This window comes from Lonchura striata, chromosome 2 (assembly GCF_050655825.1).
Source record: "Lonchura striata isolate lonStrDom1 chromosome 2, ASM5065582v1, whole genome shotgun sequence".
NCBI classification, from domain to species: domain Eukaryota; kingdom Metazoa; phylum Chordata; class Aves; order Passeriformes; family Estrildidae; genus Lonchura; species Lonchura striata.
The window spans coordinates 145,002,021-145,024,707 of record NC_140704.1 but is presented as its reverse complement, the minus strand read 5'-3'; the positions used below and the strand labels follow the sequence as shown (position 1 = coordinate 145,024,707).

At 38.1% G+C, this 22,687-nt stretch overlaps 1 protein-coding gene across 3 annotated transcripts in view; it reads left to right on the top strand.

Annotated features, from left to right (window-relative positions):
• Positions 1 to 22,687, top strand: part of ATAD2 (ATPase family AAA domain containing 2) — a 59,061-nt gene that overhangs the window by 4,816 nt on the left and 31,558 nt on the right. For all 3 annotated transcript variants that reach the window (XM_021546575.4, XM_085572493.1, XM_031504078.3), the window contains exons 3-27: positions 315 to 364; positions 2,096 to 2,249; positions 3,288 to 3,381; positions 3,832 to 3,880; positions 4,219 to 4,329; positions 4,785 to 4,863; positions 5,802 to 5,894; positions 6,788 to 6,896; positions 7,121 to 7,236; positions 7,842 to 8,016; positions 8,639 to 8,727; positions 9,070 to 9,229; positions 10,566 to 10,656; positions 11,064 to 11,378; positions 12,329 to 12,434; positions 13,728 to 13,911; positions 15,409 to 15,594; positions 16,827 to 16,962; positions 17,112 to 17,308; positions 18,544 to 18,703; positions 19,058 to 19,180; positions 19,277 to 19,414; positions 19,658 to 20,014; positions 20,693 to 20,817; positions 22,455 to 22,583. In XM_021546575.4, coding sequence (XP_021402250.1) covers positions 315 to 364; positions 2,096 to 2,249; positions 3,288 to 3,381; positions 3,832 to 3,880; positions 4,219 to 4,329; positions 4,785 to 4,863; positions 5,802 to 5,894; positions 6,788 to 6,896; positions 7,121 to 7,236; positions 7,842 to 8,016; positions 8,639 to 8,727; positions 9,070 to 9,229; positions 10,566 to 10,656; positions 11,064 to 11,378; positions 12,329 to 12,434; positions 13,728 to 13,911; positions 15,409 to 15,594; positions 16,827 to 16,962; positions 17,112 to 17,308; positions 18,544 to 18,703; positions 19,058 to 19,180; positions 19,277 to 19,414; positions 19,658 to 20,014; positions 20,693 to 20,817; positions 22,455 to 22,583 — 3,526 coding nt within the window. The remainder of the gene's footprint in view (positions 1 to 314; positions 365 to 2,095; positions 2,250 to 3,287; positions 3,382 to 3,831; positions 3,881 to 4,218; positions 4,330 to 4,784; positions 4,864 to 5,801; positions 5,895 to 6,787; positions 6,897 to 7,120; positions 7,237 to 7,841; positions 8,017 to 8,638; positions 8,728 to 9,069; positions 9,230 to 10,565; positions 10,657 to 11,063; positions 11,379 to 12,328; positions 12,435 to 13,727; positions 13,912 to 15,408; positions 15,595 to 16,826; positions 16,963 to 17,111; positions 17,309 to 18,543; positions 18,704 to 19,057; positions 19,181 to 19,276; positions 19,415 to 19,657; positions 20,015 to 20,692; positions 20,818 to 22,454; positions 22,584 to 22,687) is intronic.

The following is a 22,687-nucleotide window of genomic DNA, read 5'->3' as shown; positions in this document are numbered from 1 at the left end:
CATCTCCTCCCAGGTCCTTGGAGATTCTCTCCTTCACTTTGGTTACTGAGATATTACCTGCTCTGTTGAGACATCAAGATGAGCAAGATGGGAAATACCTGTCCTTAGAGAGCTGCGTGCATATGCTACACAGCGGACTCGGGATCCAAATTTTCCCTGGAGTCTACAGGCTTTTCTTTGCATGACATGGAGCACCAGATTAAAGTTCCCCAGTGCTGAGGGTGAAATGTGCTATGCAATGTGATTTGATACTTTTGTACAATGCTTCTAATACAATTCGGTTCTCCTTTCTTCTCTTCTCTTTCTTAATGTAGGCAGTTGGAAAAGCCAAAATCGGGCCCAAAGAAGGAAGACTATAAACAAGGTATGTAGTATAATTCCTTAGGGATTCCTTTTTAACCAGCTTTCTGAGAAGGATGCATTTGGTCACTTTGTCCCTTTACCTTGGCCCCAAAAATTTCTGAACTCGTCAGCCAAAATCACCTGAAATAGTGGGAATATATATAACAAAGAGAGGATTTTCCAATGAGTTTTTTGAAAAGAGATGCAAATAGGAGGAGATGCTATTAATTCCTTTCAGCCTTGGGAAGTATGCAGTGTGAATTCCTGAATTTTTAGGCCTTAAAGAATCTGTTCCTTAGCTCATGTTTCTTTGTGTCAATGATTTTTCTGGTGTCTGCAGAACTGGTTACCTTTGCAGGTTAACTATAAATCAGTCTTTCAGGTAGGAGGGGATGTTGCAGTACTGTACACAAGTCCATTATAAAGTAATTCACACTGGCATGGGGAAGGTGTCCCTGAAGTTGAACATTTCACCTTTGAACCAACTTGTCATGCTGAGTACACAAGCAGGCTTGATGCTATGATGTCACTTTGTGGCATCTAGGAAAATCCTTTAGCTCCAGGCAGCATTGTGCCAGGTACAGGTGAATGTGGGAAGTGACTCAAAATGCACTTTGTATGTAGGAACTCAAGTTCTTCTTGGGTAATGTAAATTATCATTTACTGAGCTCAAAGTTAGTTTTATAGTTGGTGGTGATGAGATCAACCTACCTACTTGTGTTTAAAAAGATGAGGTGATACATCTGTTACTCTCTCACTGACCTCTCTTAACTGTTGTAATGATAGTACAAGTAATGAACGCATAGCAAAGGATGCTATCTGGTAAATATTGGGCAGATCTCTTTTAAAGCAAGCAAAGTTCTTACTTTAGTTCTTGTGGTTTTGAGTTCTTTATAATCAGTTTATCTTGAGGAATTTCTTCTAGGGTTTTTGTGTCATGGTGCAGAAAATGAAAATTTTGCATGCTTAGACAGTGTACTGTTGCCCTGATTTTTAAAAGTATTAACTTTACTTTTCTACTTCTTCTGAAAGTTTTAAAGTTTTCATAAAACTTCTTTAGCCTTCTGATAATGTTTACATATTGAGAGTCAGAGTTCCCACACAATTTCATGTATAAATAAAATAGTTTACATGTTTCTCTGTGAGTGCAGAGAAATTACTGATTAATCTTTAGACCAGTGTAGTTAGAGAAGTAGTAATTCCATCCTCCAATCCACGGTCACGTTTAAAATTCTATAAATACCAAATGTTTGAATAAAACTAAGTCTTTTTCTCTTTTAGACTTACCAAGCTTCTGTGTACTCATTTCATGTCCAATAACAACAGTGTACCAAAAACCAGGCATCTTTAGAAGAGACCTCTCACATAAGCAATTTTTAGAAAACACTGTTAGATACAATTTTACATAAATGGAGGGAAAACACCTTAGAGGTAGGCATTTCTTACTTTCACCTTCCCAGAGAGAACTAACTGGAATAAATTTGCCTCCTACATGGAACAAAAGCTGGGTGTTTGTTTTCATCAGCTTGGCTTTCCAGTCTACTAAAAAGCTGCTATACAAATCAGACTTTTAAATACATAGTTTAAGCAGAAGTACTTTAAGCTGAATGCTGTGATCACAAAAATAACTTCCAATTCAGTATTTACATTTTTAAAATACAAGGTGGGGGGTGTTATATTTTCCTAGAGCAAGAGTGAAATAAAGGGATTGACATATTTTCCATCACAGAAAGGTTTATGTGTTACATTTTAGTGTCCAGAACACTAAAGACCAGAGCTGATGCAAAAGCTGCAGAGCAAGTCAATGAAGAAAATGGGGATTTGGAGGTTCGCCGCAGCTGCAGACTTCAACAAAGCCGTTACAGCAATACAAATGAATCTGTTTTGTTTGACAAACTTATAACAAAGTAAGGAGGTTTTTCTCACCATCTTGCAAAGCTACTACAATGAGCCGCATTAGCAACCCTTTGTACTATGGCAAAATATTGGCTAGGGACTTTCTCCTTTTAACAACAGAAAAAGATTTTGTTTTTCCTAGCAGCAGGAGCTATCTGCATTCACTGGTCAGGCTGAGACTTCCGATGAGCTGCTATGTATGTGCTATATCTGAGTGATCAGATGTTAAGAAGAAATTATTTACTGTGATGGTGGTGAGGCACTTCAATAGGTTACCTGGAGTAGCTGTGGATGCCACCTCCCTGGAAGTGTTCAGGGTCAGGTTGGGGCTTTGAGCAACCTGGTCTGGTATGTATGGGCTGGGTTGGTTTATGTGTTGTGAACCAAAACAATCAGTTTACATTATGATTTTTAGTAGATTTAACTTAAGATACTAAGGAAAATTGGATACTAGCAAAGTGAAGCAATCCAAGGGTTTCTACCTGTCTGTGGCTTAATTCCCTCAGTGAAGCTCAAACTAAATTCGTTTTCTGAAAGGTTTGCAAAGTGTAACAGCAGTAAGACGTTGTGTCTAGCATAAGTAGTCATTGAAAATCAATGTGAAATTTAAATAGCAGTGTAGAGAAGCAATCTGTTGTCTGAGGAAGGCTGTGAACCAAGTGACTCAGTGCTATCATGCAGAGCAACCAAAGTGCTATGAAAAACTGCCATAATTTCTTTGTTAATATACTGTGATCTTCAGAATTCTTTTTTCCTACTAAAATAGTTGGAGTTTTTACTGTATTCATCAAGAGAGGGAAATAAATCTGAAAACAATGCATAATACTTGCATATGCATATACTTGCATGTACTCATACATTTGTTCTTAATTATCTCTATAAAAAAGTAAACATTTGACCTAATTTTTAAGTAGCATTGAAAAATTTGGCTAAGTGTCAATGACTTGCATTGTGCACACTGTATTAAAATATGATGGTTGTGTGCTGTTCTAAATGGGCTTTTTTGTACTTGCCTATTTTTACTTTCATATGTCACCTTTGTATCTTAGTACTGCAGAGGCAGTCTTGCAAAAACTGGATGACATGGAGAAGATGCGTAGACGGCGAAGGATGGGAGACCTGGAGGAGTTCCACGACACAGAAGTAGATACTAATTTATTTTTCTGTTTTTATATAAGTAGGATATTTAACACAGGGAGATGATTTCCCTTTCTCAAGAGGATCTCATGTTTCAGTGATAGACAGCAATCATATTTCTTCTCTTACAGTTTTGCTTTATTAAATTAAGTTAGTCTGCTGTCCTTTTGAATGGCAGTCACTTTGTTTTCTAAACATTGTCATGGCCTGCTTTCATAGATTTTTTTTTTCTTGGATCTGCATTCCTATTTTAGAGTGGAAACCCTTGTTATTAATCTTACTAATCCTGGGTTCCAGAATGATGTTCCTGTTCTCTCTTGGTGTACAATAATTAAATATTCTGTGTATATAGAATGCCTTGATAATGATACTGTTTAGACACCAAATATGCCCACAGGTTTTCTGCTTATTTGTGACTGATCTTTTGTGGTTTTGTTGTTTTTTTTTTTTTTTAAGGAAAGCCTTGATACGGAAAGGACTGATGAAGAAATAGCTGATAATCAAGGTAGCATTGTTGGATAAGTCTGTTTTAAGTTTTCTTGACTATGGTCTAGCCAAAAGCTTTGTCTTAAATAATTGAGGTGGGATTAATTACTGGGTGTTTTTCATCTATTGAAAAGAATTTGTGCTGCTACTGATATTACAAGCCACAGTCACAGACTCTAGGGCTGTAGCATAGTGAGCTCAAAACAGGTTTTCAGTGGAAGAGAAGTTGTTGTTTGTCCAAAGCGCTTACAGCAGGAGAGGTTGTGGACTGGTGGAAATACATGAGATATAGTGCATTCTGAATTTAATGTAATTTGCAACAGTACTTAAACAGTGCAACATAATATTGATGTGCAGGGAGTTCCTCAGAAGAAAGTGAAGCCAAAGAAGATGATGGTGAAGACACTCGAAAGCGTTACTTCTTTCGGCAGAGGAAAACTGTTGAGCGCTATCAAGCTCCATTGCAAAGTAGGTTATAGGCACAGCTTCTCTTAAGAGCTAATTTCTTGCATGTAAGTGAGAGTGTTGTGGGGTTTTTTAAGAATGAAAATACATACATACACTCAACTTGTATTCTTTCCTGCAATTTTGTTAAATGCATATACCCTCTGTGCATTCTATCTCTTTGCTTTTTGGCATCCTTATTGTTTTTCAATAAAAATGCTGCCTATGTACCCTTGAAAGAATAGTAATTAAACAGACTTGATGACCTTCTTCTAGTAGTTTTCAATTTGTAAAACTCAGGTGCGTATGTTTTTGCTTTTAGTATGCATTGATTTTAAGAAACAACCTTTCTCCTCACCCTTGAAGCTTCCCCAGAACTTAGAGATGGGTGATACACATCCCATTCTCCACCTCTTTTAGAATCCTGCTTTCTCTTAGACTTGTTTGTAACATTATTCCAATTTTTTTACTTTCAACAGAACCAAGGCAACGTAAGAGGTATTTTTCAGACAGGCCTTCACCTGTCAGACAGAGAGATTCATGCAAGGGAACTAACAGGTATGAGTTCGGTTAGTGATAATTCTTACTCAGTAGTGCTGTCAGTCACATGACTGAATACTGCTTTCAAGGGTTTTTGGACTCCTGGTAATTAGATATTAAGAGTATGGTTATTGCTGTGGTAGTCTGAGGGTATAAAAAAAGCAAATATTGGGGGAAAGCCCATCTGTTTCATTGGCCATTAGATTTTATTAGAAAATGCAATTTTTATGGTGATGATGAGGGTTATGGCTGAGATTGTGTAATTGAATTAATTTGTTCTGGAATTGAAGCCAAAATCTCCCGCTGAAAAATCTCAGACTGTTATATCTTGAGGAATGCAAATTACTTTCTTAAAACTGAAAACAATTTAGTTAGAGTATGGAAGTTTTAATGAATTTTTTTTAACCACTCTGGTACTGATTCTAGTTTCCCTTTGGAATCAGTTCCAGTTTCTGTATGAAACTATAAAGCAAGCAAAATGTTAAATGAAATTCTAACTTAAAAATTGCAATAGTAATGACAAATAGGTTTAGCATCCTGCAAGTGTTGAATGCCACTCCTTGCTAGATAGGAGCGCTTTATTTAGCATCCTTGAAATCAGGCAGTTATGGAAGGACAGTTTTGAAATCAGATTTTGAAATTAGGAGGTTGGTGTTTCACAGAGTAGATACATAATGCTAAGTGAAGCTTGATTTGTGGGTGAGAGCTTGTGGACAAAAAGAGTAACTTGGTTAAGAAATTTCTTTGCACATGGGTTAAACATTTTATCTTCCTTATAAAAATGAAATTTTGCTGTCACTAAGAAAATCACATAATGTAGTTTGAAATGAGGTTCCTAAGAAGTACAGTAATCTGGAAATTTACTAGATCTCAAAGTAAATTGAGACAGTGATCACTTCAATTGTGATATTACTTACCGTTTATTTTAATTTTTTTAATTGTTTGAATGTTTGCAGACGGAGACACACAGTCCCCAGCAGTGATTCCTCTTCGTCATCTGATGATGAAGAGGATTTTGAGAAGCAGAGGAAGAACAGAAATTTAAGAAGGTTAATGCAATTGGAGAACAGGGGAGGAAGGAGACTACTTGGGAGGACTTTACATCTTCCTAACTGTGATGCGTTAACTATCATCATCTTGTTCAGTTTCAAAATTCTGGGAATTGTATCTGTTGATACAACTGTAACTGGACTCTCTACAACCGGATTTTTAGAATTGATTTTAATAAGCAGTTTGATTTCTAGGTGGGAAGGGGGCTAGCAACACTGAAATTTCTTAATGTAAAATTCTGCTGCTCCTGTGCTTTACAGTAGCTGATTCACAGAGAAAGCAACTATAACAGAAGATGTTATAAATAGAGGAAATGACGGGTATTTGGTTTCTTAACAAATGCCCTAGAAAAACTATTTTAATAACAGTCTAACAGATATGTTTTCAGCCTGATATCTCAGATTTCTTTCAGAGTAGTCTGTTAGCACACAGGTTCCAAGGGAAGCCTTTATAATGTTAAAACCAACTAAAATAAGTATCATCTTGGACTGTAACATTTTGAATATAGAGGTTAAAAGTATTTGAAAAGTATCGGTGTGTTTGGGGGTCAGGAGGGGCAGTTTTCTTCCTCGCAGGAATCATTGTCAGTCCAAGGTCTGCAAATAAGGAGTATCTTGTTTTAAGCTTGTATTCCTACATATGATCTGTTGACTGGCATGTATATTTATAAAGTGCTAAGAGTTGTTAAAATAATTAACTCAGTTTAATATCTGGAGTGACCATTTTCCTTTCTTTACTTGTGGGCATAAAGCAGCTGGAACGATTATTTAACAATTCAGGAAGTTTACACTCATTTATAAGATCTTTTGCATTCACTTGCTATTATTAGGAAATCAAAAATCCACATTGTAAGTTAGAAAGCGCTTTTCTTTTTCTCCTGAATTCAAATCAGGTCTCTTCCTGTCAACTTTCGGAAAAATGACTTAAAGGGAGTTCCTAAAGATCACATGAAAATCAGAGCAAGTCTGGCTGATGTTGATCCAGTGCAAATAGATTGTTCAGTAAGTGGTTTTACTTCATTGTGTCAGTGAGGCATTTTCAGTAATTATGAAAGCTTTTGTACAGTAATGTGCTATCTATTAACTGCCTTGGCTTACAGTTTTGTTTCAAGCAGTTTGAAAATTGGCATGAATGTTTCCTTTGTGTTGACATCTAATTTCTGATGGAACTTTATCCAGCTTGCAGCTTTAACATCTAAAATGTCTTCTGTTGTCTTTATCTCTAGGTACGATTTGATTGCGTTGGCGGTCTTGCTGACCACATTTCCGCTTTAAAAGAGATGGTTGTTTTTCCATTGCTTTATCCAGAAGTCTTTGAGATGTTCAAAATTCAGCCTCCAAGGTAAGGGTTGCCATTTAAAACTCTAAATTCTAATTTGCCTATTTTCAGGACAATATTCAGCTGAAATACTGTTATGTTTCCACACTTCAGAATCTTAACTGTTGGTGCTTTTGGGTTCTTTTAGCAGTAGAATAAAATTAATGTTTTAAAAAAGGATAGAATCCAGCATGTAGGTTCAAAGATTTGCAGTGTGGTGAGACTATGTCTTAAGTGTCTTGCCTTCAAAAATGGGGAGGCAGAGTGGTTTTGAGTTCTACATGCAAGTGGACTCAAACAGCCTGCAAGTGTTAGTCAGCTGCAGTTTTGTTTAGTGGATGTCCAATTGTCTGTCCCATCAACTCTTTTTTCAAAAGTTCCAGTATCAGCTTTACAATTGATTGGACTTGTAACTAGAACCTTGCTGTGCTTGGGCTAAAAATGCATCTGTCCACTCAGTGATGGTATATTGAAATAGGACTTCAGATTCTTTGTTTTCAGTAACTTTAAAAGTATAACAAACAATGAAAAGAGCTTTAAGAGAGAACAGTTGTGTGCTTCAGGGATGAGGGTGTTCATAGGTACTTTTCTATGATATTTTTCGTATGTGAATTTTTTTAAAATTGCAGAGGTTGTCTATTCTATGGCCCACCAGGGACTGGAAAGACATTGGTTGCTCGTGCACTTGCTAATGAATGTAGCCAAGGTGACAGGAGAGTAGCCTTTTTTATGAGAAAAGGTGCTGACTGCCTGAGTAAATGGGTCGGGGAATCGGAACGACAGCTTCGTTTGTTATTTGATCAGGTAAGTTTAAATAATGCATTATGTTCTGTCTGAGTTGTAACTAACTTTCTGTGGTCAAGAGCAAATTTTTTCTTTTTTCCTCAACTCCTTCCATTGAAGTGTGATTGTCAGGGTTTCATTTTTCAGTAACATTTTTAGAGGCTGTAAGTCTTGAGATTAATTAGGAAAAGTTAGTAAAGCAGTCAAGAGAACCTTGCAAAGCAACACACACCCCCAACTCTTTGCCTCAGGAAAGAAAAATCCAAACAGCTGCAAAAAAGGTTTCAAGAAGTGGTGATTTTTGATCAGAGGGAAATAAATGCAGGCTGTGAAAGCATTTTGAAAATGGTAACAAAGCTTGCTTCCAGAACCTGTCACACAGTTAAATCCCAGCTCTGTTCTTGGTGGTTGCCAAATAGCTGTAAAAACCAGTGGTGTGATTTGTGGGTTTCAGTGGGTTGACCTATGTTCCTGCCTTTTGTTACTCATGACACTGCACTACTTTAGATCAATGAGTAGAAATCCCTGATGCTGGTCTGAAAAATCTCCTTCCAGTGACTTTGCAACCACAGTGTTGTTTGTGCATTTCTCCTCCAAACAGTGCTGTTTTACTGATGTCAATATTCCTGTGTTCTCACTGTAGGCCTACCAGATGAGACCTTCAATTATTTTCTTTGATGAGATTGACGGTCTTGCTCCTGTACGGTCCAGTAAACAAGACCAAGTTCATAGGTAGGGCATGTTTTCTATCAACATAGAAGCTGCTTGATCTTTGTGAAAATAAGACCATAACCTATTTAACTTGATGTAACACATTAATTTATCCTGAAAACTAGTAATTCAGTACTACTTAATTTCAGATAATCTTTAAATAGTAATTAAAAACAATTCACTAAATTTGCTACCACCACGAGGTCTGTGTTACCTTATCTATTTTGTTATGTCTTAAAATGATTTGTCTTTTTTCTAGTCAGCATTTTATCAATAAGAGCTCATCTTTTATGAGTGAGCACTGGTCATTATGTGGAATTGAAGAAAATTAACTGCTGAGTAAAAACTGTATTCTTCTCTTAGCTCTGTTGTATCAACACTTCTGGCACTTATGGATGGCTTAGACAGCAGAGGAGAGGTTGTGGTAATTGGAGCCACCAACAGGCTGGATTCTATAGATCCTGCTTTGCGAAGACCAGGACGCTTTGATCGAGAGTTTCTCTTCAGCTTGCCAAACAAAGAGGTCAGAACTCCAACTCTACCTCAGTGCTTAATGTGGCAGAGTCCATCTTTGTAACAAACCCCTGCAACACAGCAGGATTGTGGAACAGTGAAAGTCTCCTCAGTATTGTACTGCTTGGACAAAAGAGGGCTCACTGGAGAGACTATGCTGTACTGTGGAGGGCAGACCTGGCACTGAATATGTATCATTAAAATGATTGTAATAGGTAGTTAGTCCTCTAATTATTAGTTTTGGTTTCTGTACGACCAGTGAAGAAAATGGGGTGCTGCTACTCACCAAAATGTTTAAAAATTACTTTATGAATTAGTTAAGAAGAAATGCTGTAGCACTGTGAGATTGAAAGAAATGGTGTGCAAACAAGAATTCTTTTTTAGTAGCAAAAGCTTTGATCCAGGCTGGTGCTGGAACCGATTAAGCATGTTAGGAACTGATGTTCTTACTGACACTCGGCAATAGAGACTTGGACAAAAATGTGAAGTCACTGCACAGGTGCAGGGCTAGTGAATCTTCTAGTTCAATGACAGTAGGCAATTAAGAAATATTGTGGGTGGGGGTAGCAAGCAAAACTGGAATGCAATTCTTGTGATTTCTTTCTGGCTGTCACTGGTGTAGTTCTTTTTCTTAGCACTTTCTGGAAAGTGCATTTAACACAAACATTTTTCTCCAGTTTTTATATACTCTCAGGAACAGTAGAGGAAGTGCCATGAAACAGATCTAATACACACTTCCCCACTGTGGAAGAATTTTAGAAACCTGCCATAATAAGTCTGTGTGCCACAAAATACTTCAATGAAAATCCTGCTAAGATCAGAGATGGAGATAGACAACATTTGACATTTTCTGTATGAGTGACAGTAATTTGAGTAATAATTATTGTTCTACTTGATAGTAACAGTAGCAACTGGGAATGGAGTGCTAGGATTGTTTTCCTTGCGTGAACTGTCAGAAGAGCAAATTTGATTAACTAATTGACAAAATGAAATTTTGCTGAATTTGAAAGAATTTTCTGTAAAAAACCTGTTTGCGGCTAAGTTTGGGGTTTTTTACTACAGTATTTTCTTGTGGATCTCACACTTGTGAAAACTCACTTTTTTATGGAAGATATAAATGCCTTTTACTTCATTGCAGCTCCCAGCAAGATTTCAGTGTAACAAATTTAGAACCAGGAAATTTCCTGCTTGAAAAAACAGAGCATATTAATTGACCCTTAAAATACTTCAGAGTTTAGCAGATGAGAAAAGTATTTGTGTTAGTGTGAGGGTTTTGGGCGTTCTGTGTTGTGGTTGTTTTAAGAGAAAATTTAGGGCAAACTAAAATACAAGTGTTTTGTTTTCAGGCAAGAAAAGAGATTTTCAAAATTCACACACGAGACTGGACGCTGAAGCCATTGGACAAGTTTCTTGAAGAGCTGGCTGAGAAATGTGTTGGTGAGTTTGAAAACACTGTAGGTTGCTGTATGGCTGAGTTCTGGGGAACCAGTGAGTTCTTGTGCCTTGCTGTGGAGCAAGGCAGTGATGCATCTAGCATGTCTTGGGAGCAAACCAAGACAGATGCTGCTTTCAATTTTATTTTTTTTCTCTCAGACCACTGAATGGGTTTAGGCCATCCTTCTCAGGAGTAAAATTTTGACTAGGGGGCTGTTTCCTTAGTGCAAGATACCAGGCTTGAGGCACATGTCAAAACTTCTCTGCAGTGCATTAATTCTTTAAGTTATCTCTTACCCTCTTAATTTTTGGCTGCATGCAAAGTCTTTCATTGTACTTTGGAATTTTTGGCCTTGACTTCGGTGTTGCCTGGTCTTGACATAACGTTTGATTCTTGTTTTGTTCCTTAGGATACTGTGGTGCCGATATTAAAGCCTTATGTGCTGAAGCTGCACTCTGCGCTTTGCGCCGCCGCTATCCTCAGATATATGAAAGGAGTGAGAAACTGCAGTTAGACATTTCTTCAATTAAAATAACAGCAAAGGATTTTGTCATGGCCATGCAGAAGACTGTTCCAGCTTCACAAAGGGCTGTGGCTTCACCTGGGCGAGCACTGTCACCTATTTTAAAACCACTGTTAGAAAACACATTGGAAAGAATTTTACAAGCCTTACAGAGAGTGTTTCCTCACGCAGAGCTTGCACTGAAGAGGGACCAACAGCAAGGTATAACAACATCCATTCATTTAAAATTCTGCCAAAGCTAAAGCTTCTGATATGTGCAATAACACACATAAACCCCCTCAGCCATAATGACAGTTCAGTTTTATAACCTGGATGTGCAGAGTGCTGGATGGCAGCTATGAGTGACTTGAAATACAGTGTTTTAGTTGTACTTTAGGACTTGGCTCCCATAGCATAAGTGAGCTCATGCTCCTTGCTGCATCAGCCTTAATCGGGTTTAGTTTGTCAGTTGGTGAGAACAAATCAATATTGATACACTCTCCCTTGATTAATGGAGGTCTGTGAATAGTTAGTTCCTATGCTAATCTCTGGAGAGTGCTCTCCCAGTATCAATCCTGATAGAGCTGGGATTAATTGTACTGATGAATGCACAAACAGAGGTAGAGACCCACCAACACAATGAAAGCACTGGGGCTGGGAGATGGATAATTGCACCCCCTCTCTGTTGTCCACCTCCCATTATCTCCTCCTTTTGTGATCTTCAAGAAACCTTATTTAGAAGTTGTGTGGGTCTCTAGTTCTGGACAAATAGAAGTCTGTGGTCATGACATTCACTTAATTTCCTCATATCTGGTGGGAGAACCTGTTTCAAAAAGCAGTGATCTCATTGGGTTTTTAAGGTGTCTAGGAAGTACAGAAGTTGTTCCTAATCAAATTTATTCCAAGGGAAGAAAAACTCTGAGGTTTTTGTCAACAGAGAAACCTGTCAACAGAGATGCAAATTGTGGGACATAAGACAGCTTTGTAGAAACTGTGCGATCTTACATCTGGGGTAGAATGAACCCTTCAGAAAATAGCATTTAGTGTATGCCCTCAAACAAAATACAAGAGAGTGGTTTCCTGCACTGATTTCAAAGGTGAATTAATGCAAGAGTGAGATTTGAAATATTCAGGAAAGTCAACAAAGCTCTCATCTTTAAATCCTATTTTAGGAAATTATGTGATTGATAGTGAAGAGGAATCACCATCAATCTTTGAAGAGAATCCAACTCATAAAATACCTGATCGTGAAAAGGCAGAATTCCTCGCTTTAAACAGGTCTTGTTGGTCCCCTTTATGTTTACATTTTTAAGATGGCTGGGTCTGTAAACTGTTTTGTTGTGAGGGGTGCTGGCTGAAGGAGTGATGAGTGTGTGGGGTTGGTCAATAATTGCAAGAAGTAAGTGTGAAGATCCAACTGGGCACTAATGTTCTAACTGAATAAACTGCCCTGGCCCATCAAACTGACTGACCTAGCCCTACTTGCCTAAGTCAAAGTGGTCCACAGATTATTAGAACATGCTGGTTTAATCCAAAGGTTCAAGACCCAAAAAATGTGCTGTCTGCCCTTTTAGCTTAAAAGAACCCTAAGGATTTGTGTAGCCATATTCTTCCCTTCTGCCTTCCAAGATTGTTAAATAAGAAATTAAATTGAGAAATGGCTTGTTAAAACACTGTGTGAAAAACCATGTCTGCATTTCCTACCTTTAACCTACAGAGTTTGTTGATCTTTTGATGTTTTATTGTGGAAGTTGTATAAATCAACAGCTGAAGCAGTAGATTATTGTTGTCACTGTTGAGTCAGTTATTCTTCTCCCTTTCTATTGCTGTGCTGTCCAGAAAATGTAACCTGCTGAGCTTGATCTCTAAGATCTTTGACTTCAGCAAGTAAAGGTACAATAGTCGTAAGGTAGAAAAACCCACAACCTCTTCACAAGTGTGTTTCATGCTCATAGAACAAGATGATTAGGAAATTAATAGACAGTTCAAAGAGGAAACTGTAGTAGTAATTTAACCAATCTAATTGTGTGCTTCTTCAGATACAGCTAATGTGTTTTTCCTACTGCTATTTTTTTTCCTAGAAATGTTGGTATGCTTCTTCCTTACCACTGTCTTCAGGCACTACAGCCATATTTTAGCTAAACTGGGCAGGTGTAGAGATCTCAGTTTCCTAATGTCAAGACCCATTGAAAATGGTAGTGAACATGGAGTGAAGAGACCCAGATTGGTTTGTGCATAGAAAAGAAAGAGTTCTTGTTCTGCCCCATGTCAGGTCACTGACCAGTTTTGTGTGTGTATTGGCTGGGCAGCTTCCCTGAAGGATTTAAGAGGTCTTACTTAGCCCAGCTAAAGGAATGGCAGACATGCTGGGGCCTGGCAGGATATCTTAGTGGAGGCATGGTACCAGTTCTTGAGAAAATAGGCTTTGATAGTCTTCCTAATCAGACTAGCTTATTATTTGGTGGAACATGGAGTGTTTTAACCAAAAAAAAAAGCATATAGAAAAAAAGTCAACATCTGTGTGCCTATTAATCACTTGTTTTTAAACTTGTTTTCTTCTTACTATTAAAGAAATCCTCGTTGCCAGCCAACATCTTTCAGGCCACGGTTCTTATTAGTTGAAGATCCAGGGTGTGGGCAGGCTTTTCATCTGGCACCTGCAGTAATCCATGCCCTAGAGAAGTTTCCTGTTTATACACTAGACCTGCCTGCTTTGTTTGTTAGCATCACATCCCCAGAAGAAACATGTGCACAGGTATATTTTTTCTCATTAATCTGGTATGACTTACAAACTGAATATAAACTGTATGTAAATTTGTGAAATAAGCAAAATTCATTGTTAATGGAGGAGGCCTGGTTGGAATAGGCTTTTATGTTTACTTCTGTCTGGAAATCCACTTTTTTCTTAGATGGAATGATACTGTATAAGGATGGTATTCATAGTCATGTTTTAATTTTTAAAGGAAGCAGTGAGGGTGTTGCTAGTAGCTCAGGAAGATGGGAGATGCTGCTCATAAAGCACTCTATGTGACAAAAAGTCCTGCTGGTCTGTGTTGGATCCAGGAAGTTTTCATTGCTTCTTAAGCCTCTGTGCTCTCAGTAGATGGCTCTGAATCAGCCTGATGGCATCATGCACTTTCTGAAGCTCTGTTTTTTATTATATTCATAGGACAGTCAAGGTTTGGGGCGAAAGGTTCTTTTACATATACAGCTTGCAGCACTGCAGTACATGCAGTTAAAGGAGTTAAAAATTCATATAACACTTAGATTGTTACACTGGTGTGCTTTCTATAACTAGGAAAATTAAATATAACCAGATTAGTGCTGGTTTCTTTCTATTTTAGTTTTAGGCAGTTTTTGTTTGGCATTTCTGTATTAAAATATTTCTACATTCACAGAATTCAGTAGCAGCATTGGAGAGCTGTAGGAGTCAGGACAGACACATTCCATGGCTTGTTTGTCACATAGGAGGAACAATTTTCCTTTTGTTATGTGATGATTGCATCTGTGGATGAGCAACTACCCTGTGTAGTGACTGCCTAGATATACCATGTGCGTTTCCCCACCTTTTGACAGGAACTCTCTGAATATTGTTAGTCTGAGAGGGCACATGGAGAAATTTGTCACTTCCCTCTGGCAGTAGATGCATTTTGTCTCCTGTGATTGAGGTGCCATCTGTAAGCAGTGGCTTGTACCCTTCCAAAACATATCATCTGGTCTGATAGATCTTGTGCTAGTAAGAAGTTGTGATTTAGCTCTTCAGGCAGACAAAAGAATGGTCACCTCTTATAAAATGTTCTTGAAATGACACATTGTAAGCAGGCTTCTCACAGAGGTGTTTGTTTGAGTCTGTGCTCCAGAGTCTGTGTTGGGTATGTGCATGCTCTGAACTGAAATTGCTGTAGCTGCAGTTGTGTGGCAATTCTCCAGGCTAATACACCTTGCTGAAGGGCGAGGGTTTTTTTGGGGACACCATCAGATTGGCTGAGTGCTGAGGCTCTTTAGGAGTTCTCTTACGCGTAAGAAGTTTTGAAATGGAGTAGAAATTCAAGTCTGTTTCTTTCTGTGTAGCCATGTCTGTTTGAATTAAAGTGAAAACTTTACCTTATTGTTAAGGAGTAGTTAATTTATTGATTTGACTTGATGTTTTAGCTTCATGTACTCCTATTTCATAAGACAATTTGACTGATGCGTAATTTAGTATCCTGTTCTACAGGATGTAGCTTTCTTATCTGAGCTTTCATTTTGCCAGTTGATGCGAGAAGCTGAAAGAACGGCACCCAGTATCATTTATGTCCCACAAATCCCTTTGTGGTGGGAGACTGTTGGACCTACAGTGAAAGCTGTTTTTACAACACTACTGCAAAACATTCCAACGTTTGCTCCGGTTCTGCTCCTTGCAACAACTGATGTAAAACATGAAGATCTCCCAGAGGAGGTATTTATCAATACTTTTTTGTTTGTTAGTTTATAACTCCTTGAAGCATGGGAATGCTGTGCCACTCTAAAGTGAATTCATACTGTTACTATTTAGGCACCCGAACCCTCTTAAAATTTGCTAAGATAAAAAACAATGCTGTGAAGGCATTTGTCTAAAGTGTTTTCTGAGTAAAAAGATTGTCTTCAACTCAACTCTTTCACCCTTTTCACACACTGATGCTTATTAGACAGATGTACAAATTTGCTTCAGGCAGTCATTTTGGTGACTGTAAGATGGTGAGGTACGTGCTTAGTGAAGAACATACAGTGCTTGAGATAGGAAAAAGATTGTTTTACTGAAAAGTGAAAGATATTTTTATTGAAAAAGTACACTTATGGATGGAATGTAATTTCAAATTTAAATAATTGCATTATTATCTCCTTTTCTTTTTACATCCGGAAGGTGAAAACTTGACATACTGGAAAGATAAAGTCCAACTTCTGTTTAAGTAACTTGGCAATAAATTTTTAATACTTAACAAAATTCAGTAAGACAACCTGCTGAGCTTTCTAAACAATTGTGGTAAAATTACCTCCCCCCTCCCCTCAAACTGCACTGGGATTTCTGAAGCAACATCAGAGAGTGTTAAAGGAAGGTGTTCAAAATGTGAATATGATGCTCTTTGATTATTTTGTCTTGGTAGCAAAAGTTTTTGTGCTGTTAATAAATGCTTTCTAAAATAAGGAATGAAATTGCTTCTATACCCTTTGGTAATAGAGATGAAAAAACAGAGTACAACCTGGAAATAGGCAACTTCAGACACTTCATTTAAATTAATTAAAACCAGAATTTTAAAAGACACCTTAACAAAAAGCTGGCACTTGTATGTTGAACCTTGCCCATTCCCTCTATAGCTGCCACAAAGATTCGAGCTAAAGAATGGAAAGGCAGGTAAACACAAAATAATCAACCATGGAAGTGGTGACTGTCAACTCAGTGGTTTATCACATCTTTTTTTCATGGAGCCTAAACTCTAGATGCTATTCCTCAGAACAGGTGTTTTAATTTGCCATGCTATGAAAATTTAGCCTTTTAAAGCCAAGAAGATGACTTTACATAGCTTAACTTTGAATACTCAACTGATTAAGATTAGTTTAGGAAGGTACCCAGCTTTTTAGACTAGAATATAAAAAAATGCAAAAAATATGTGTGGCCTTATATCTGAAATATCTTTTCTCCTCATGCTTTAGATAAAAGTTTTATTTAATAATGACTGTGAAGAAGTTTTCAAAATCCAGTGGCCTACCTGTGCTGAAAGAAGAAGTTTTTTTGAGGACTTAGTTATGAAGCAAGCTGCTGAACCTCCTGCGTCAAAAAACAACGCAGGTGAGGATATTCAAAATATAAAATTTTGCTATCACTAAGTTAACAGCTAATACAATACAGTGTTTCTTCAGGGTAATTTCCTATCAGTTATTTTGCATATGCTTGCATTTGAGTCCCGTGAATTGACTAAAATTTGCAATTAACCTAAGCTCGGCAGCCGCTGGAAGTTCTGCCTGTAGCACCACCACCTAAGCCTCAACAACTGACAGAGGAAGAAATAAAACAAGTGGAGGAGCAGGAAGAGGATACGCTGCGTGAACTGAGGATATACTTAAGAGACGTGACTCACAGACTTGTCATTGACAAACGTTTCAGGGCATTCACAAAGCCTGTTGACCCAGAGGAGGTAAATTAGTGTTGATCTGCAATACCATTATAACTGTGTGTATTCATAATTTCTCTGTATGCATGTTCCTCAGTGTTTGTGTGTTCCTTCTAGGAAGGTTTATCTTTGTCTTTAGGATCATAGTATTATAAATACCCAGGTTATGGGAGGTGAATTTTTGTTTTGCTTTTACTTTTTTTGACTCTTTGGGTTACTCAAATGTCTGTTATTTGAGTGTTCACTGAAGTCCCTGTGTTCTTGCTAAAACCTCTTAAAAAGTTGAGATTATTTCCATTAGAAGGGTCATCCAACAAGGATCATCTAGTCCAAGTGCCAATTATATCAAATGCCAACACATGAAAAAGCTTTGATATGTAGGTGTATTACAGCACTAAAAAGGAGAGAGCTCTCTTTTTTTCTGTAACTATAAACAGTACTTCCAGGGCTGTTGTAATAAAGCGTAGAGCTCTTCAATTGTCTGTCAATAGTTTCTGCAAGAACAGGAGTAGAAGCAGCAATTTGTCAGATTTTCAGATTCTGTTTTCAGGGGCTTTCCTTGGTATAAGATTAACCATAAAGGCTGTGTGATTTTTTTCTTCTTCCCATCTGCTTCTCATTTAATTCATTAAGTAAGTGTAGGCTGGGGCACATACTTCCAAGTCAGCTGAAAATTTGAGATAACTTTGCATTTCCATGAGGTCCTGCTTCCCCACATGTCCACTGATTTACTTCCTTTCCTTGTAATGTCTTTATCTGAATAATCTAAACTATAAACATAGATGCCCTCATCTGAACTAGTCCTTCTATTGTCTTAATAAAGAAATTGGCACCTCTGGGTCCAGCTATCTCATTCTAGATGCCTAGGACAGGTGCTTCAGAGGTGCAATTCCTGCAGCCTTTTTTTTTTTTTTTGCTGTCAAAAACAAAGAGAATCTCAGGTGACTTTACTGAGAAATGGTTTTTTGCTGTTATTTTCTGAAAGGAAGTGAAACAAGTCCTGCTCTGGATGCTGGTTCCCTTCTCTGCCCCACACATTCTCCTCACCCCCCTGTTTCTTTGTTTTTCCCTCTTCTAGCCTGTCTCTTCAAAGCCAGCTGAAATAGCTTTTCTGTTTTCAGTAAGCTAATTGGGGAATTTCTGCATCTTTGGATGCATCATATTGGGATTTTTAAGAAGTCCTTTATTTGACTTTATGAAAATAATTATTTTTGGTGGCTGCTATGTTAAATCCCTGAGCATGTATATTTCCTTTGTAGGTACCTGATTACAATACTGTTATTAAACAACCCATGGACCTTTCTACAGTTTTGTCCAAGATTGACATGCACCAGTACCCAACTGCAAGAGACTTTCTAAAAGACATTGATCTAATCTGTAGCAATGCTTTAGAGTACAACCCAGCTAAAGATGCTGGAGGTGAGGATGTGGTTTTATTGCGTATTTGTAAAAATTTTAAATGTACAAGTTGATAAATGTCATTTGTGTACAGTAGATGTGGGATTAGATAATTTAAAAGATCCCCAGAGAGCATTTCTGGCCAGGTTGTGAATGTTGCACTATCAAATAAACTTATTTGGGCATGAAATTGTGATGTGTTGATTGGAAGCTACTGCTGTTGCTTTAGAAATTAACTTATCAGTTGGCATGCTGAAAAGATTGACTGAGAACCTTCAGAACTTACCTATGGCAAGAGAAAAACTTTCTAAGTAAACAAAATAAAGGGGTTAATTGGCTAGTAGAAAGTACTCAATTCTGACTGTAAAATTTCAGATCGTCTCCTTAGGCACAGAGCCTGTGCTTTGAGAGATACTGCCTATTCCATAGTGAGGGGGGAAATGGATGAAGAGTTTGAACAACGCTGCCAAGAAATCAAAGAATCTCGTGAGCAAAGAGGTATGTTTTTTGTCACTGAGGATTTAAAGATTTATCTCAATATTTGTAACCAGCCACGCAAGACACCATTCTTTGCTCTCTCTTCTTTATTGCAAGGTTCAGACTGTGCTTCTTACTTGTGTGAAATGCTAGAGGAGGACTCTGTTCCTGGGTGTACGAAAACAGACCCAAAGTGTAACGAAAAACTGAAGATGCTACCAAGGCCTGTGGATGTCAGTACCCCCTGCTCTAAAGGCAAGTTGTGTTTTACTTAGACTTTCCTGGAGAAGGTGCTGAAGCCTCTGCTCTTGGGACCTAACAGGTTCCTGTGATGCCTGGTTCTTCATTAAATTTCACCTTTTTCTCTAGGCACATGTCTGGGAAGATAGGCAGTGATATTTAAGCTCATTTGGTCATTTTCCTTGTCAGACAAGTAAGATGAACATGTTTCTTGTTTTGGTAATGTTTTGGATTACTTTTGCTTGTATCTTTTTGTAGATAAGTCAAAAAGAAAACGCAAAAAGAACAGAAAGTCTTCAAGTATTGCAGCAAAGAAGAGGAATATTCAGTTCAATAAAGAGAATAAAATTCCTGAAAACCAAAATGAAGTGGAGAGCAATGAAGAGTCTAACACAGATTGCACTGAATTTACACCCTCTCAGGATATTCCTATTGAAGAACATGAAAATGTACTTCAAGAACGACAGAAAAATGGGACAGAAAATGAAAGAGAGAGAGTTCTCCTTGTGGGTAAATCTCCTTCTGGAAAGAAGAGAGAACATTTAGACCTAAGAGAGCAGAGTGAGATGCCAGATTGTCAAAAAGCCGGAACTTCTGAGAGCGGGTGTTCAGATGGTAAGTGAGAGATCAAACAGGTCATTCACCCCTTTATTCTTCCTTGGGGAGGGTCACACTGCCTGCCAGGCTTTAGCCTTCCTGATTTCTGTTCTTGCTTGTCTCTCAAATCACTGCACAGTGTTTCTTGCATAATGGTGCTGCCCCTCAAGTTAAGCCAGCCAAACTCGTGTATTTCTGCAGCTGCTGAGTTTCTGATTCTGCCATTTGTTTTTCACATGGTATCTAACTGAAAAACAATCACTGGTTGTCTTTTATTGCATGAGAATCTTTCCAGCTGTAAGAAGCGTAACTTAAAAAGCTGTGCTTTAAGCAGTGTGTGCCCAGGGTCATGTGTGGAATAGAAGAGTTATGTCCCAGTGCTTGCAGTGTGAGATGTGTTTTCTAACCTAAATTACTTTGGAGTTTTACAGTGCAGTGCTGTAATGGCAACAGGATTTTCCCCCTGGTTTTCCTCTGCATTTTTGTCTAGTGTTGAGGTTTTTTTGTGTTCAAGTCTCTAGTTTTCATGGAGAAGAGATTTTTGCCAGAAAGGAGGTAAAAGTGTTAAGCATTTATCGGTGAAAAATGGTAACAGTTAGCTCTCTTGTTGCAGAGAGGTTCTCCAAGTACACAGTACACACATACTTTGTTTCAGGGAAAGAGAAATGCTGATTTAAGAAATTCGTGTTGTTGCAGATTTGTGGGTACACCGTATGACTCGTGCAAGATCTTCTCAGGTGGAAGAGAAACAGCTGGGATGCGTTGGGAAGGCAATGAAAATTGGCACACAGAGAGTGTTTGTGGATTACTGTGAACTCAAAGTAAGTTTAAATTTTAATTTTGTTAATACCAAAACAGGACATTTTCTTGCTATATACAGAGTTGTAAATTAAGTCAGTTGTTAACCAATGCCAATTCAGACAAAGTATGGGAGGGATATATAGCTGGTGAAATAATTCAACAACTATGACTGTTGTTTCCACAGCTGATGTAGACTGTTGTTTTTGCTTTTGGTGAACTAAATTTTAGGAGACTGGATTATCTCCTATTTTTAATGTAAAAGGGCTTGTTAGATATTAAAATGGCCCACTGACAAACTGGTAATGCTGCTGGTTATTAGTGTCTTGTCAGTTTTTATGATAGACTGGGGGGTTGTTTCGGCTTGCTGTTTGCATGTTTTCATTTATTAGGAACTGGAAGAATAAATTGATTTTTAGCAGAGATTACTTTTGCCTTGAAGTTAGTAGGTTGACATAAAGATCATTCTGGATAAAATACTAATATCTGCTCTTCTCAAATGCTTTCAAAATCCAGTGATAGAATTTTGCATTCATATAGGTACAGTGTTACAAGGTTTTTCCAGTCCCCTGTAGGAGAGAAGTTGTTTATCTTACAGTATGGTTCATGAAAGGGTCAAAAATGTACCTAGCTGCAGGGGGTCAGAGAAGTTCCTTTGCATGAATTGGAGAGGGTATATGGATGTGGGCTTCTTCAGGAGATGTTGCAGTGAGGAGAATTCAGGAAATTGCCAGGTTGAGGTCCTGGAGGTAGGTCAAACCAGAGCGGGCTGCTGTTTACCTGCCACGATAAGAATTTAAGTGAGAAGAGAGAAATTAACTTTTCAATACAGGCTTCCTAAGCAAGCAAATTTCATGGGGTTGTGTTCATAGAATGATAAAATATCTGAGATGGAAGGGATCTAGAAGGATAGAGTGCAACAATTCTGCCCTGTGCTTGAGAACATTGTCAAAATGTTTCTTGAGCTCTGTCAAACTTGGTGCTGTAGCGACTTTCCTGAGGAGCCTGTTCTACTGCCTGACGACCCTCTAGGTGAAGAGCTTCTTCCTTATATCCAGCCTAAATTCCCCCTGACACAGCTTCATGCTGTTCCCTCAGATCCTGTCAGTGGTCACCAAAGAGCAGAGATAGATCAGTGCCTGTCCCTCCCCTTCCCCTTGCAAGGAAGATGTTGTTCATGTCTGTCTGTGTAGGGAAAACACGTGGGTTTCTCTAGAGTCAGGGTGCCAGCAGCATGTGCTCTGAAGGTACTGCCTACTGGAGAGATGGTACTGGAGAGCCCTTACAGAGGTCTCAGCTGTGAGGACAGAGCTACAGTCATAAAATTCATCTTTTGGAAAACTTGATTGCTTAACAGGGGTGCCACTGGAACTTGCTGCTTGCGTTAGAAAGCCTCTTTGGAATTCACTTGCAGACAATAAGTTGGGTGACCCTCCAAACTGTAGCTGCTTGATTTTGTTTGGGATGGTTTTTTTGTTTGGGGTTTTGGTATTTTTAGTTTATTTGCTTGATAATAGGCCCAGAACTCAATAAGCATGTAGCAGAGTGGCAACTATTAAAAAGTTTCACATGGGAAGTTGGCCGTACACCTGTCCTACCTTTTCTGTTTGCAGCTTATCTTGTGCTATTTTGAACTCTGGTTTCCATTTTTTTTCTTCAGCAAGTGCTGCATTCTATTGCCGTGGTAACTGAGAACGTCAGTATATTTCGCATGGAAAAACTATATGCTGTCCTTAGCCAGTGCATTTACCAACATCGGGAAGACGGTGACAAAAACAAATTAGTGAAGGTAATTTTTTTTGTCTTGTAGCACTTTGTCATTATTACAGGTATGTGTATTATGCATATGTATGTGTGCCCTGTGAATATCATGGTTATTTAGTATTACTCATT